This window comes from Garra rufa, chromosome 14, assembly GCF_049309525.1.
Source record: "Garra rufa chromosome 14, GarRuf1.0, whole genome shotgun sequence".
Classification (NCBI taxonomy): Eukaryota; Metazoa; Chordata; class Actinopteri; order Cypriniformes; family Cyprinidae; genus Garra; species Garra rufa.
The window spans coordinates 34,914,291-34,929,561 of record NC_133374.1 but is presented as its reverse complement, the minus strand read 5'-3'; the positions used below and the strand labels follow the sequence as shown (position 1 = coordinate 34,929,561).

General features: G+C 36.9%; 1 protein-coding gene across 1 annotated transcript in view; it reads left to right on the top strand.

The window, feature by feature from the left end:
• gjd1b (gap junction protein delta 1b) overlaps nt 1–15,064 on the top strand; it is a 32,852-nt gene extending 17,788 nt beyond the window's left edge. Inside the window, exon 2 of the mRNA XM_073817981.1 lies at nt 8,148–15,064. Within this exon, the coding sequence (XP_073674082.1) occupies nt 8,148–8,991 (844 nt within the window). The 3' untranslated portion in view covers nt 8,992–15,064. The remainder of the gene's footprint in view (nt 1–8,147) is intronic.
• Nucleotides 15,065–15,271: the final 207 nt, after the last annotated feature.

Below are 15,271 nucleotides of genomic sequence, written 5' to 3'. Positions count from 1 at the left end.
GCATTGCTAAGAACATCATTTGGACAACTTTACAAGCGATTTTCTCAATATTTCTATAATATTATAAAATAATATTATATTATTTTTTTTTTGCACCCTCAGATTCCAGATTTTCAAATAGCTGTATTTCGGCTAAATAGTGTTTAAACCATGCATCAATGGAAAGCTTATTTATTCGGCTTTCATATGAAGCATGTATAATTCTCAGGGGGTAGGGGGTCGGTTAAGGGGTCTGAAATGTAAATCGCGATATAAAAGATTTGTACATATTTCACGTTTTTTAGCTTAAAATACATAGCAGTTTTTGTTTTAAACTTCGAAATGCGTACAAATTGTGTTTCCACATTAATAAAAATGTACAAAAACATTATGTACTAACGTTATGTATAAACAATGAGACCGAACTAGAAAATTTGATGGATATTTTAAAAAGATCACAATAAATATTAAGGTTGTTTAAAGTTGTCTTTATGTATAGTAACCCTAACCTTAAGTAAATTAAACAATGACTAACAACATGTTCAGTTTTATTATACATAAAAAATATACTTATATCTATTACTCATATTACAGCTATTATTTCAGCTATTTGCCTTAATTTTAATGTTTTGTCTTTGCAAAATAAATATTAATATATATAATTTGAGAAAACCTAAACCTAAACTTAAATCTGACATATTAAAGTTTTTTTATAAGTTAGTCCAAGTACCATTTATTTCAGGGTAGTTGTGATTAAAATAGCCCCTACATTTGTTTTTGAATTGGCAGGAAACTACTAAGAAACAGAGAACAGGTGAGCCAGACAGGAGGAAAATAAATGAAAAAATATGAAAAGAGACAGAGAGAGAAAGTGTGAGGAGAAAGAATGAGGAGTAGGTGGGGGTTGGGGAATACATAATCTAAAGCTATTGGATGGCATTAAAGAACTCGTAATGCAAGAATCCCTCTATTGGCTGTAGTACAGATTAAAGGTTGTGGGTTTTGCGTTTGGAAGCTATTATATAATTCATCCTCTGATGAAATTTTTACCACATTGACAGTTTTTTTTTTTATGAAAATCTCATATTATTTGTCAGTGTTGTGCGTGTCTATGTACATGTGCAATTCCCTGCACAGTTTTTCCTTTCTTCCAGCATTCCATGGACTCTTTTGATCAATCCTGCTGCCTACGCTGTTAACCACATAAAGACAACACACTCCTACAAAGTGCACAGTGCTTGCAATGAGTTGCAAAAGCATAAAACAAAGAATGCATTCTCATTACACACCTTATCAAAGTCACCACAGAAATCAGTTTAATCTTTGGTGGGTGTGGATTTCATGTCCATGTGATGAAATGTTATTGAAACAGTCCGTGCTGGCATTGCTGTGTCATTTTGTTTTCTATGTTAAAATAAATCACTGAAAAAGTTTATAATAACTATAAATACTACAGACTTGAATTTCTGTAGGTGCATGTTTTTGCTGCCTGCATGTCCAGCCACAGATTCAGACTTGGTCCGGAAAAACTAAATCACTGTGGCTGATTGGGTGCAGATTAAAGCTGCCTCTTTGACCTCACAGCTGGAACATGAACGCAATGCATAAATCCATCATAAGTGAGGACTCCAATCACATAATTCACTTACCTGATGTGACACCTTCTACAGAGGTATAAAGCACCTAAAAGACCATTCAAATGGAAAATACCCATTGAATTTAAACTTTAAAGCACTCAAAGTTAATACTACAGAAGGATAATTCTACATATACAGATTAATTTTTAAAATAAGAGGTGCACCATCACAATTGACTGTTCGCAAAACTCCGACAAACAGTGCTGCTCTCACAGTACACATCATGTTCATACGCATTAAAAAATACATCATGAAGCAAAGAGGGAAACTTACAACACGCCGACAAACAAGACAGAGCCAGTTACTTCTGTTATGAAACAAGGTCTCAAGACTCTTTCAATCATCTTTCAAATGTTGTCATTTTTAAAGAAATTCAAACAATAAATACCGTCTGTGGCTCTTTAATGTGTTGTGACAGATTACTGTATTGCCTACTGGGCTTGCGCACATCAATATAAAGTAATTACTGTTTTAGAATTATTGTTTAGGGTAGGGATCAGGGTTGGGGCCATTCTGGAATGAACTCAACAAATCTAATTCAAAGAAGGAAATGGAATTGGAATTCAACAACAATTAGAGGAAACAGAGTTGGAATTGATTTGGAATTACAGGAAGTGAAATTCAATTCAGGGAAATTCCACTGAATTCTGTTTATCGCTGTTTTTGAGCATTTATTTGTGATTGCATTTAGAGACATACATTTGAACTTTATTTATGATGTTTTACAAATACCAAGTAATGTATGAAATAGAGTTGATCAAATGCAAATAAATAAAAATGAGAACTGTACATTATGAATTAATAATCGAATGACAGTGCTAATAAGTTTCTGGATGTACTATACATTCAATATATGATTAGCACATAATATGTCTCAACTCACAAAAAAATGAGTCATGTTCATTCATGTATTTCATTCACTTTTTATTGCATCGAATTATCATTATTTCCTGAAATTTGGCATGTGAAATGATCATGCTTAACATATTAAACATACTGTACTTTGTATTTCTTTTACTATTTATTTGATTTTTATGTTTATGTGATTTACAATGTACTATAAACTATTAAGCAAATCAAGTCAAATTATTTTATTTAACAACTCAAGTGGAATTTAGTGGAATTTATTTTATTTTCCTGACATTCCAATTCAATTCCAATTCCATTCCAGGAAGTGAATTGGAATTTACCATTCATTCTCAATTCAATTCACGAATGGCCCCAACCCTGGTAGGGATAGGGGTAGACTTTGCTCAAGGGTCTCACCTCAGTCATGGCATTGAGGGTGGAGAAAGTGCTGGTTATTCACTCCCCTCATCGAATGGCAATCAAGCTCCCTGCGAACGATCAGTTGGAGCTCAATAGACCATATGCACGGAGCCAGCTCAGTCATTTCCGGTCAGCTGTACTGTGCCGTAATAAGAGTGTCCTTTTCTCATTTTGTCAACACAATCCATTTACAATTCAAAGAAAATGTTTGTTTTTCTAAGAGGACCAAACGTCCATGTATACCGTTTCAAGAATGACAAACGCGAGTGTACAAAATTACACAAGTAAATCGGCTAAATATGCATGAGTCATTGCCATGATTGACAGTAATAACCGGAAGAAAAATCTTAAAAATAAAAAATGCCAAAAATAGAGCTGTGCATTAAATGATTCAGACTTAATTCAGAGTCAACTACAGCAGTAACAAGTTTGTGTTGGTTAAATATACAGGTCCTTCTCAAAAAATTAACATATTGTGATAAAGTTCATTATTTTCTGTAATGTACTGATAAACTTTAGACTTTCATATATTTTAGATTCATTACACACAACTGAAGTAGTTCAAGCCTTTTATTGTTTTAATATTGATGATTTTGGCATACAGCTCATGAAAACCCAAAATTCCTATCTCAAAAAAGTAGCATATCATGAAAAGGTTCTCTAAACGAGCTATTAACCTAATCATCTGAATCAACTAATTAACTCTAAACACCTGCAAAAGATTCCTGAGGATTTTAAAAACTCCCAGCCTCGTTCATTACTCAAAACCGCAATCATGGGTAAGACTGCCGACCTGACTGCTGTCCAGAAGGCCATCATTGACACCCTCAAGCAAGAGGGTAAGACACAGAAAGAAATTTCTGAACGAATAGGCTGTTCCCAGAGTGCTGTATCAAGGCACCTCAGTGGGAAGTCTGTGGGAAGGAAAAAGTGTGGCAGAAAACGCTGCACAACGAGAAGAGGTGACCGGATCCTGAGGAAGATTGTGGAGAAGGACCGATTCCAGACCTTGGGGGACCTGCGGAAGCAGTGGACTAAGTCTGGAGTTGAAACATCCAGAGCCACCGTGTACAGGCGTGTGTAGGAAATGGGCTACAGGTGCCGCATTCCCCAGGTCAAGCCACTTTTGAACCAGAAACAGCGGCAGAAGCAGTGGTCCAAAGTACTTTTTTCAGATGAAAGCAAATTTTGCATGTCATTCGGAAATCAAGGTGCCAGAGTCTGGAGGAAGACTGGGGAGAGGGAAATGCCAAAATGCCTGAAGTCCAGTGTCAAGTACCCACAGTCAGTGATGGTCTGGGGTGCCATGTCAGCTGCTGGTGTTGGTCCACTGTGTTTTATCAAGGGCAGGGTCAATGCAGCTAGCTATCAGGAGATTTTGGAGCACTCCATGCTTCCATCTGCTGAAAAGCTTTATGGAGATGAAGATTTCATTTTTCAGCACGACCTGGCACCTGCTCACAGTGCCAAAACCACTGGTAAATGGTTTACTGACCATGGTATTACTGTGCTCAATTGGCCTGCCAACTCTCCTGACCTGAACCCCATAGAGAATCTGTGGGATATTGTGAAGAGAAAGTTGAGAGACGCAAGACCCAACACTCTGGATGAGCTTAAGGCCGCTATCGAAGCATCCTGGGCCTCCATAACACCTCAGCAGTGCCACAGGCTGATTGCCTCCATGCCACACCGCATTGAAGCAGTCATTTCTGCAAAAGGATTCCCGACCAAGTATTGAGTGCATAACTGAACATAATTATTTGAAGGTTGACTTTTTTGTATTAAAAACACTTTTCTTTTATTGGTCGGATGAAATATGCTAATTTTTTGAGATAGGAATTTTGGGTTTTCATGAGCTGTATGCCAAAATCATCAATATTAAAACAATAAAAGGCTTGAACTACTTCAGTTGTGTGTAATGAATCTAAAATATATGAAAGTCTAATGTTTATCAGTACATTACAGAAAATAATGAACTTTATCACAATATGCTAATTTTTTTAGAAGGACCTGTAGGCTATTTAATAGCTTTTATAGTTCAAGATAAAACTTAAAAGATGTAGTTTTAAATTAAATCTAAAATATTTCAAATTCACTTAATTTTATTCATATTAAATGCATTTATACACAAGTGTTTAAATAATTCACCCTTATGGGCTGTTTGCGTCTGAGCTTTCATTTATTTTTTTATTTTAATGACTTTCTGCACTTGCTATACTATATACTTCAGTGCGGTAAAAGTACTAAAATGTTATATTTTTATACTAGTCATTTTATAATAAATCAAAAAGCAAGACTTGAAAACACTTGGGAGTTGAAATGGCAGCTGCAGCCAATGAGTGATCCTCTGCTACCATCTTCTGGTTATATGAGTAATTTCATGTCATTTTCATCTTAAAAAAGACGTTTTCCATGAAAACACGTTTTTTTAACGACATCTTTATGAATGAAAAGTGAATCTTTGAAGTGAATTTTACTGCACAGCTGTAGAGTTGAAAAATAATAAAGGCTTTAAAATATTACAAGATTAAAAAGAATGTGTTCATGACTATAAACGCAAGTTATTGATTATCCAGAATACTATTAAAATGTCCTTGAAGAGAAGCATCGCTAGCTAGCTAACGTTAGCCTAAACAGTTATGATAGTGTTTAGCTGTCAGCATTTACTGTAAATGTACAACTACGTGTCTAGCTACTCTCCTGGGATTACCAGGCTTGGCATTTAAATTATATGTTGTTAAATAATACGGAAATTTTCATGCTGCTATCATTATTTACAATGTTGCAATTATTATTTTTCTTAGTTTCTGAAAAGAACGAGGATGGAGAGGATTCTCAAGAGTCTCCACCTACATATAGCACAGATAAAATGAGCTTCACTGAAAGTTTATGAGCTGGTTTATCATTATGCGGAAGTTCTAAAGAATGCTCCGTGCATATGGTCAATTGGAATTGGTCAACCAATCTTTGGCACTTTTGTAGACATGTACTGTTAGTCTTCTGATACTTTAATAGAGGCATTCACAAACTCCACATGCAGATGTAAGTAATAATGACTTAAATGAAAAATAAATTGTTTGCAATTTAAAAATGCAACTTCATCCAGAACTTTTTAAAGTTCTAATGTATAATCAGAGACTGAAAAACAGCTCCAAACGATTCAATGCATGAGTTCTGAGTCAAGATCAAGACTCCAGCTCTGCCTGGTATATCACTGATATATCACTTTCTTGAATCAATCGATACACAGACATAATTTACAAATGGATGATTATGGGGTTTTTTTACCTCTGCATGTAGTTCATTACTGTTCATGTTTTTGTATAAACAAGTGTTCTGAGTATTTCTGTCTGTGTTTGTGTCTGCTGAGATCGGGGATGTCTGGCATGCTCAAGTGATGCTGACTCTGATTTAAAAATTAATGAGATCAGAAAAGTGACTACATTTCTAGATGAGGACACAAAGAAAACACGTTTCAAATAATCAGGTCAATACAATGAAGTTCAATTTGTTCAAATGATTTAACAAACATTATTTAACATGCATCAACTAACATTAACTAATAGGACCTTTTACTGTCATGAAATACTGCTGCCATAGAGGCAAATATGTCTTTTATTTAAAATGTTGTTAAGGGTCTGTTTTGTTCCAGTTTTTCACAAACCACATCTATTTGGTTCGCAGAACAACAGTAGATTTTTTTAAATGTCAGAATTTCCAGTTTTCCTCTTCTGTCCACACTGACAGCTACTTTCATATCTATTTTGAGGGTCAGGTTGATGCTAAAAGTCATTTCTATGGTTACAAAACTACATATACTGGATATTGACTATGCTCTCTGAAAAATAAATTTGATGTCATGACTTGCATAAAGACAGAGTGGATTGTCAGTCCTACTGATTTGAAAACCATATCAGAATTGGGTACGGTATGAACCTAATGCCGGGTACACACCACAAGATAATCGGCTGATTTTGGGCTGGTTTATTCCCTTCCGACAATCCTAGGTAATGTCCAGATTATCTTGGTGGTTCTAAAGATTATCTTATCAGATTTTCCTGTGGTGTGAGGTGTGTTGAGAGTGACTGAATCTGCTTGGAAGAAAATCGGGAATACCCCAATCACGAATCGCAAATATTTAACATGTTGAATATTTACGATCAGAAATCCTGATGTGTGGGGGAAACCCCTAGGACAAACGCACGAGCTGACAGAAGACGGAAGCAAACATGTAAAGACCATGCCCCCACCATCTCCACGACTTCACACCCAAATTTGATTGAAATGAATGGGGATTTACACTCTTAAAAATAAAGGCGCTTTAGAGCGATGCCTTAGAAGAACCATTTTTGGTTCCACAAAGAACCATTCAGTCAAAGGTTCTTTAAAGAACCATCTCTTTTTTACCTTTTTATAATCTAAAAAAACCTTCTTTTGCACAAAGAACCTTTTGTAAAACAGAAAGGTTCTTCAGATGTTAAAGGTTCTTTAAGGAACCATTTAGACAAAAAAGGTTCTTCTATGGCATCGTGAAGCACCTTTATTTTTAAGAGTGTACTTCAAGAAAAAGCATGCTGTTTAGACCTTTCACTTTGCACAAAACGATCCATGTGTGCACGATTATAGAACCTAAAAGAAAATATGAAAATACCCTATATAAAAGACCTCTCTTACAGAGCCAATCATCTTAAATGTACAGCATAAGTCCAAACCCCAGTGATGCACAAATTTTACTTCTGCTTTCCCCTACAAACATATGTAATCTCTCTCTTTGTCCATCTCTCTCTCTTACTCTCTCTCTCTCTTTCGCTCAATCAAACACTGGTACAGAAATAGCCCTAACGACAGTGACAACTGAGGTGTAAAATCTAAACTGTTGCTATGGGAAATAGAAGAGAGCAGGTTTAACTGCCACCATGCTACCAAATTAATGAGCAGTACAGAGACTAGCATCGACACAGGTTACTATACCAATGATAGAGGTTACCATGTTAACAGAGTTTAACGGCACAGAAGGAGCTATAATTAGAGCTTGAGAGAGCAGAATTGTTTTAAAATTAGAGCTCTTAATTAAATGTGCAAAGTTGTTCTTGAAAGTGAAAAACGCACATTTGAATAGCAAATGCGAACATCTGCAATGCTAATTAGCTGGAAGCCTAAATAAGGGACAAATTACGTCATTGGACGAAACTGAGAAAATTTATTTTTGGGCTCTGTTTATATTGCACATCAAACCACATTCTCTCTGTTTTTCTCCACCAGGATTCTACTGACGGTTGTGGTGATATTCCGTATCCTGATTGTGGCCATCGTGGGTGAAACCGTCTATGAAGACGAGCAGACCATGTTTATCTGCAACACCCTACAACCTGGGTGCAACCAGGCCTGCTACGACAAGGCCTTCCCCATCTCCCACATCCGATACTGGGTCTTCCAGATCATCCTCGTTTGCACACCTAGCCTTTGCTTCATCACCTATTCAGTGCATCAGTCTGCCAAACAGCGTGACCGTCGATACTCCTTCCTCTACCCAATGATAGAGAAGGACTACAGTCGTGAAGGCACCCGCAAACTACGCAACATCAATGGCATTTTGGTGCAGCATTCTGACAGTGGTGTTGGAAAGGATGAACCTGATTGCTTAGAAGTAAAGGAAATCCCAAATGCTCCAAGAGGCCTCCTGCATAGCAAGAGCTCCAAGGTACGACGACAAGAAGGCATCTCTCGCTTTTACATAATCCAGGTTGTGTTCCGCAATGCACTGGAGATAGGCTTCTTGGCGGGACAATATTTTCTATATGGCTTTAGTGTCCCCGGCATCTTTGAGTGTGACCGCTACCCCTGCCTGAAGGAGGTGGAATGCTACGTATCACGGCCCACTGAGAAGACGGTCTTCCTAGTGTTCATGTTTGCAGTGAGTGGTATCTGCGTCGTGCTCAACCTTGCTGAGCTTAACCACCTCGGCTGGAGGAAAATCAAGGCTGCCATTCGAGGTGTGCAAGCCCGCAGGAAGTCCATCTGTGAGATCCGCAAAAAGGATATGGCCCACCTGTCACAACCGCCAAACCTGGGCAGGACCCAGTCCAGTGAGTCTGCTTATGTCTGATCAACATTCACCCAAATATGGCATCACAAGAAGCGGAGCAGAGAGTGGAATGCTGAAATGGCAAGGCGCTTTTTGTACTTGTGCAAATGTTTATAATGCCAAAGGGGGAGGAGCTCCACATAGCCTCACCCCTCTCCCACAAGCCTCTCCCTCCCTCCCTATGGCATATGACAATGTTTGAGGAAGTTTGCACAATGTTAGGCTTCTGGAACAGCATGTGAAGACAGAGCATGAAGAGAGGAATTTAAAAAAAGTCTCGAACACAAGAATCAGTGGAAGGGTGATGAGGAGGTTATGGATGTCTAACACATAATGTTATGGGAAATAAAGAATCTGGCTATGTTTTCCCACTTTTCTCATTTTTGGGGAAAGAGGAAAAAGAAGAATAGATAGCGGGAGAGCGTAGCATGACAATAACCTCCCACTTTCCTCAACCGTTGTCACTAAGATGGTGCCAGAAGAAGAATACTGTTTAGGTTTGCTCTCCTGGCAGTCAGTCGGCCTAAAACAAACAACGGGTGGGATATAAACATTGTTACAGCAGTGGCACCTTCACTTTGACATTTGATTGAACAAACATTTTTTTTCTTCATAATCTCTCTCTCTGGTCGTACAAGACTAGGTGATGATTATTACCTCTGCGCAAAGTGTGCCCTTCCATAAAGAAACCCACTGTTACGTGTTCCAGTCAAGTATTCAACCCTCTTGTGGTGCATGAATGTGTGTTTATATGTATGTATGTGACCAAAGTTAGAAGAATTTAGAAAGTGCAGAATCCTTTTTTTTCATTATAAGACTTTTTTTTCCGTAAAGGTTGGTGCCATCAACTTAAATGACTGTTTATTTCAGAATATTATTTAAAACAGTTTAAAGTTTATTGCAAAGTTCAATTATTTATCTTTATTGGGAAAAGGAGACAACCCTGCTGAAAAGAATTCCAATGCTGGTTCAAGGCTGGGTTACACTGATTATTGCTGGTTTAACTGGTGGAGAAGCATATAGCCATGTCGTACACCAGCCAAAAAAAAAGAAAAAAAAAAAAGGCTAAGTAACCAGCATGGTCTTTCTGATATGGAAGCCCATTTCTGCCACTGAATTAAAAAAAAAGGTTATTGTGACTTATCTGACTATTTTTTTTTGAGATATTGAAAGTTATAAAGTCAGAATTGTGTGATATAAACACGCAATTCTGAGAAATAAAGTCGCAACTAGCTGATATAAACTCGCAATTATGAGTTATAAAGTGAGAATTCTGAGATATAAACTTGCAACTGCAAGTTAAGTCAGAATTGTAAGATATAAACTCACAGTTCTGTGAACATATCAGTCTTTTTGTCTCCTCAGAACTGGACTTTCACAATTCTGAGAAAAAAAGTCAGAATTGTGAGATACAAAGTCGCAATTGTTTCTCGCAATTGTGAGTTTATATCCTGCAATTCTGACTTTATAACTTGCAATTGTGCATTTATACCTAACAGCTCTGAGAAAAAAAGTCGGAATTGCAAGATGTAAACTCGAAATTGCAAGAGAAAAAGTCCGAATTGTGAGATAAAAAAGTATTTAAGTAAAAAGAAATTACCTTTTTTTTTATTCAGTGGCGAAAACGGGCTTCCATATTCTGGTGAACATGACTAACAAAGGAAATCTTGTTTGTTATGATGAATGCTTGATGGAGACACCCCTAAAAAGATGTTTCTATCAAATGAATTTATTATCAAAAGATTAGCGTAAAGGTATCTTTCAAAGGCATGTTTACAAAGCTTTATCTGTCAAATGACTTTTGAAATTGATGTTCAGTGTGTGTTATTAGGAAAAAGGGTTAATTTATAGTGTTTTTATTAGCTTTTTCTTCTCGTCACGTGTGTAATGGGCATGCCTTTACTATTAAGAAAAGAAGAAGCTTAGAAAAAAATATATGTATGCATTGCACTTTGTGGGATGGGAAGAGTGGATAGAAGGAGAAACTCACTCTGGGAAGGACATTAGTGGTGGGAAAGTGAGCTTTTTGAATTGCTCCATCCTAAATAAGATCAAGTATGTAGGTATGTGCGTGTATGTAGCAGTGATCCCCTGTGTGCCTTTGTTTACACAGTGTGGGTTAAAGCAGGGTGTAACGTCTCTAACGAACACACACCAAAATATTTGAGTTGTCATTCAGCCAATTTTAGCCTAACTTAGGCCCACTAAAGTAAGTACTTGTGCCTACACCGCCTTGACTCCACTCTGCACGTGCACATAAAACAACCCAGTGTAGACAGAACACAGTGCAACTAACACGGACCAGCTCGCTGACATACCGCAGAGACAGAAAACAATGTCAGAGAAGATACAGACAGAAAGAGAGGAAACTGCAGAGGCCCTTCAATAGCAACACAATTGTCCTGACTTAGGCGTTTCTTGTAAAAAATGTTCTTCACAGGAAAGCATGTTTATGTTTAGCTTGACGTGAAGTGCAGTTTAGCCGCAATTTTGATTCAGGCCAGAAGTCAGCGTGAGGATGGATATTGTCGTTTACATCTAAATTCAATGAGAGGTATAAAATGGGCCACATTTATGAGGTGTCCAATGCATGTCACATTTGTTTTACTGCAAATGTAAACAACTCGTAAATGATCTGAAAAAACTTAGAAGCAGTTGTGGACTTTTCTTTACTTCCTGCAAGATGAGAGCAAGGATTTCTGTGATTACATTTAGACCCAGGGTACAAAATTAACACTCATCAAGCGGCAAATGCAATTGCAGAGTATAAGCGAAGCTACCTGCCAGTTTATTAGGAACTGCAAGAGTACTGCAATGATCTGACCATTATCAAAGTGATGCAATTCAAAGACATACAAACTACTACTGTTGTTTTTCACTCAAATGCAACCTGCTATTAGCTAGAATGGTGAAAAGTTAATTTTGGGCCCTATGTATACACTCTAAAAAACTATTTATTAAACAGCATTTTTGTAGCACAGAACAAGTTTATTGCAGTTTGATTAAAACAAGATAAAATGCCAGTGAAATGCCAGTTTTAAAGAGGTTTTAGATATCTTTACTAGAAAAAAAGGACAAAAATATTATTTAAGTTTTTCTTACTTTTAACTTAAACAGAAAAAACAAATGATACTGCATTATGGATAAAAGAAAGGCTTAACAATCTTTCCTAACACCAAAGTTTGATTGGTTGCAGATCTAAATATCGGGAACAATTATAAGGGACTAAAGCCATTATTGTGTGGGGTAAAAAGAAAATGCACTCCTACGCTTGGGACCAAGCATATCAAATGTCTCTTTACACTTACTCTTACACTGTACCTTCTCCTGTGTTAGAGAATTCCAGTTCTTTTATCTGATCTACGAAAACAGTAGCTCGACCAAAATCGTAACCTCTGTAACTATGCAGCATTAAAGGGCATCTTTTACAAGCACGTCATTTTCAAGTCCAGTTTAGAGATTATGAAGATTGCTTCCCCAAGTGAGAACTTCATGTGCTTGCATTAATCCACTCTTCTCCTCAGTCTATTTTTATAAAACCTATATCAGAGTTTGAATACTAGACGAAAAAGAACAATGTCAGATTTAGTTTCTTCTTTTTATTTATTCCAGCTCGTGAATTATGTTTATGTGTTACTCTTTTTTACAGTGCTGTAATATTATGGTTAAGAGGGAAACTGCAGGGAGTATTTAAAGACGAGAATTGGGAATTGAAGAAAAAAAAATGTGGCTTTACTTGCCAAAGTTTTGCTATATGCAACATCATAACTAATTGGGTTTTGGTGAATGGGATGTTCAATTACTGTAAAGCATGTGTAACTGATATGGAAAGCATGTTTTTGTTCTTTTTTGTTTTTAATGCAACAGAAAAGCAGGGACAAGTAAATGGCATGGTTCAATCAGAAAACTCGTAAAATTACCAATTTTTAGGAATGAATGGGCCAAAACTAAAGACTAAAAGTCGACTACAGCAGGTTTTTAAAACTACATAGAGTGCAAACTTGTTAAAAACATATGCAAAACTTGATTTTCAGCACAAAAGGGAAGTATTTCACTGCCAGACGATTTTGTAGAAAATACAAAAAGTGTTCTTTGGAGACATAATTGATGTGAAAGTAAGCAACCTGCGTGTTTAATTGACAATATGACCTTCACTGCCACTGGTCATCATCTCAAATGTGAGATGAAAACATTAACTGCTGATATTTCAAAAAGTCATAATGGTAATTAAACACCTGGAAAACACATTTAAAAAATGTCTTAGGTGACAGATTTTTTAAAACGACCTTTTCAAATGACAGTGTTTCTACAATTATTATTTGGTGTACGGTATCTTTACAAAAGCCAGTTGAAAGTCTGTTTTATAGAGCTGTCAAGAAAAAAATCCTGATAAATTGTAAATCATTTGATATCAGTGAATCTTTTACAAACATGTTTATAGAATGAATACAGTGAAAAGAATCAGAATAATGCTCAAACATCAGTCTAATGAGTCTCTCCTGGAAGTGCCAAAAGATTTTTACAGAAATCACACATATTAAGTAACGAATACAACAAAGTCAAGTTCATTCCCCGTTAGCTCAGGAAAAAGAATCATTCTAATCCCACATTAATCCTTTTTGAATGATCATCACATGTCCCCGAATGCTCTCAGAGTGTCTGCCAGAAATCACGGCACCCACAGTCACCAGTGCCCGTGTCCCAACCGCACTTTTCCATTGCCAACTCAGGTTTTCCTCTAAAGCTCTGGCTCATGATCAATCCCTCATTTCGTCAAGGACAGTTAAATGAGATAATGCCGTGTTAGTCTGTTGTCCTTTGCCTAATAACCACTGTTGTGTTCACAACCTGCTCAAAAGAAGCCACCCCTAAATTTTAATTCACATGTAGGCTTAACTTTTCCTTTCTTTTTATAAAACGGATCTCAAAATGGTCAGGTATGGAACGTCAAGCAATTAAAACCCCACGTGCGCTGCCAGGGGTGTTTGACACCCGCCGCACAAGCCGTACTAATCTCTCAGGAATAAGAAGAGTCGCCGCTCCTAATCACTCCCTGCTGCTTACACGGCCATATAAACACTGGATTAGCACTTGGCAAAGGCAAAAGGGCAGACGACTCATCCATTCTTCGTACCTGTACCATCACAGGACAAATCACATCAACACATGCCGCTATAACTCAGGATCTGTGCAAAGGCACCAATCTTAAAGACCAACGTTTATACACAGGGACCGTAGCATGAAAAATAAGGGCCCAGTCGACTAACCAAGGAAACATACAGTTCATCACAAATTAGCCATATGAAACATAATGAAGTGAGGTTTTTTTTTGGTCAGAACAGCTGATACAGTTAAATCCTCAGTTATGTTGCTCTTTTAGAAAAATGTTACAAATTTTCTCACACAAAGCAACAGTTCTTCAATTGTTACGAAATTCTGAAAAAAAGAGACATTTAGCAGGTGTTAGACTTGTATTATTGTGACATTCCCATCACACCATATGCCATGTGATAAAGGGTAATGGCGCTACCTGCGGCTGAATATTACAGCCACGTCCTTCAGAGATTATACATATTTATGAGGGCAACGTGCAACCCTTTAATCCACCATGAAACCAACTGTCTGATTACTTTATCTAATTAAAATGGCCTAGGTTGTATGCATGGAATATGATTTGTTCAATTATCTTCTTTTAAATCAGATTTTCTTTTTTCCATTTTGTTTTTATTTTGTCTTATTTTGTGTGTGGAAATGATAAAGGTCAACGCACAATTTTGTTCAACTCAATGTGCAAAATGTGATGTTCCTGAAATATCAAACAGGTGCTGCTAAAATAGCTATACAGATTTTACTGACAGGTGTACATCAATTGTCAAGTCCACAAATGCCACCATATCTCTTAGCCCTGTTTTGATCTCTTTCGTAGTTTTTGCAAAATTGAATCCAAATAAACGATTCTTGTTTCTAATTTCTGTAAGGAAATCTGTTGTTTGGGACACAGATTTCTATTTTGTAACTGACCTTATTTGAAGGTTTTCTTTCTATATGTTTCTGACTTGTGGATTGTGTACAATTACTTAATTAAACACCTTGAATGAACTCATTGGTTTGTCTTTTTGTCTTGGTTCATGTCCTAGTGTGTGTATTTGTGTGCACAGCAATTCACAGCCTGGCCAAAAAAGAACCACCTCTTTCTTACCTTTTTATAATCTGAAGAACCTTCTTTCGCCACAAAGAACCTTTTGTAAAACAGAAAGGTTCTTCAGATGTTAAAGGTTCTTTATGGAACCATTTAGACAAA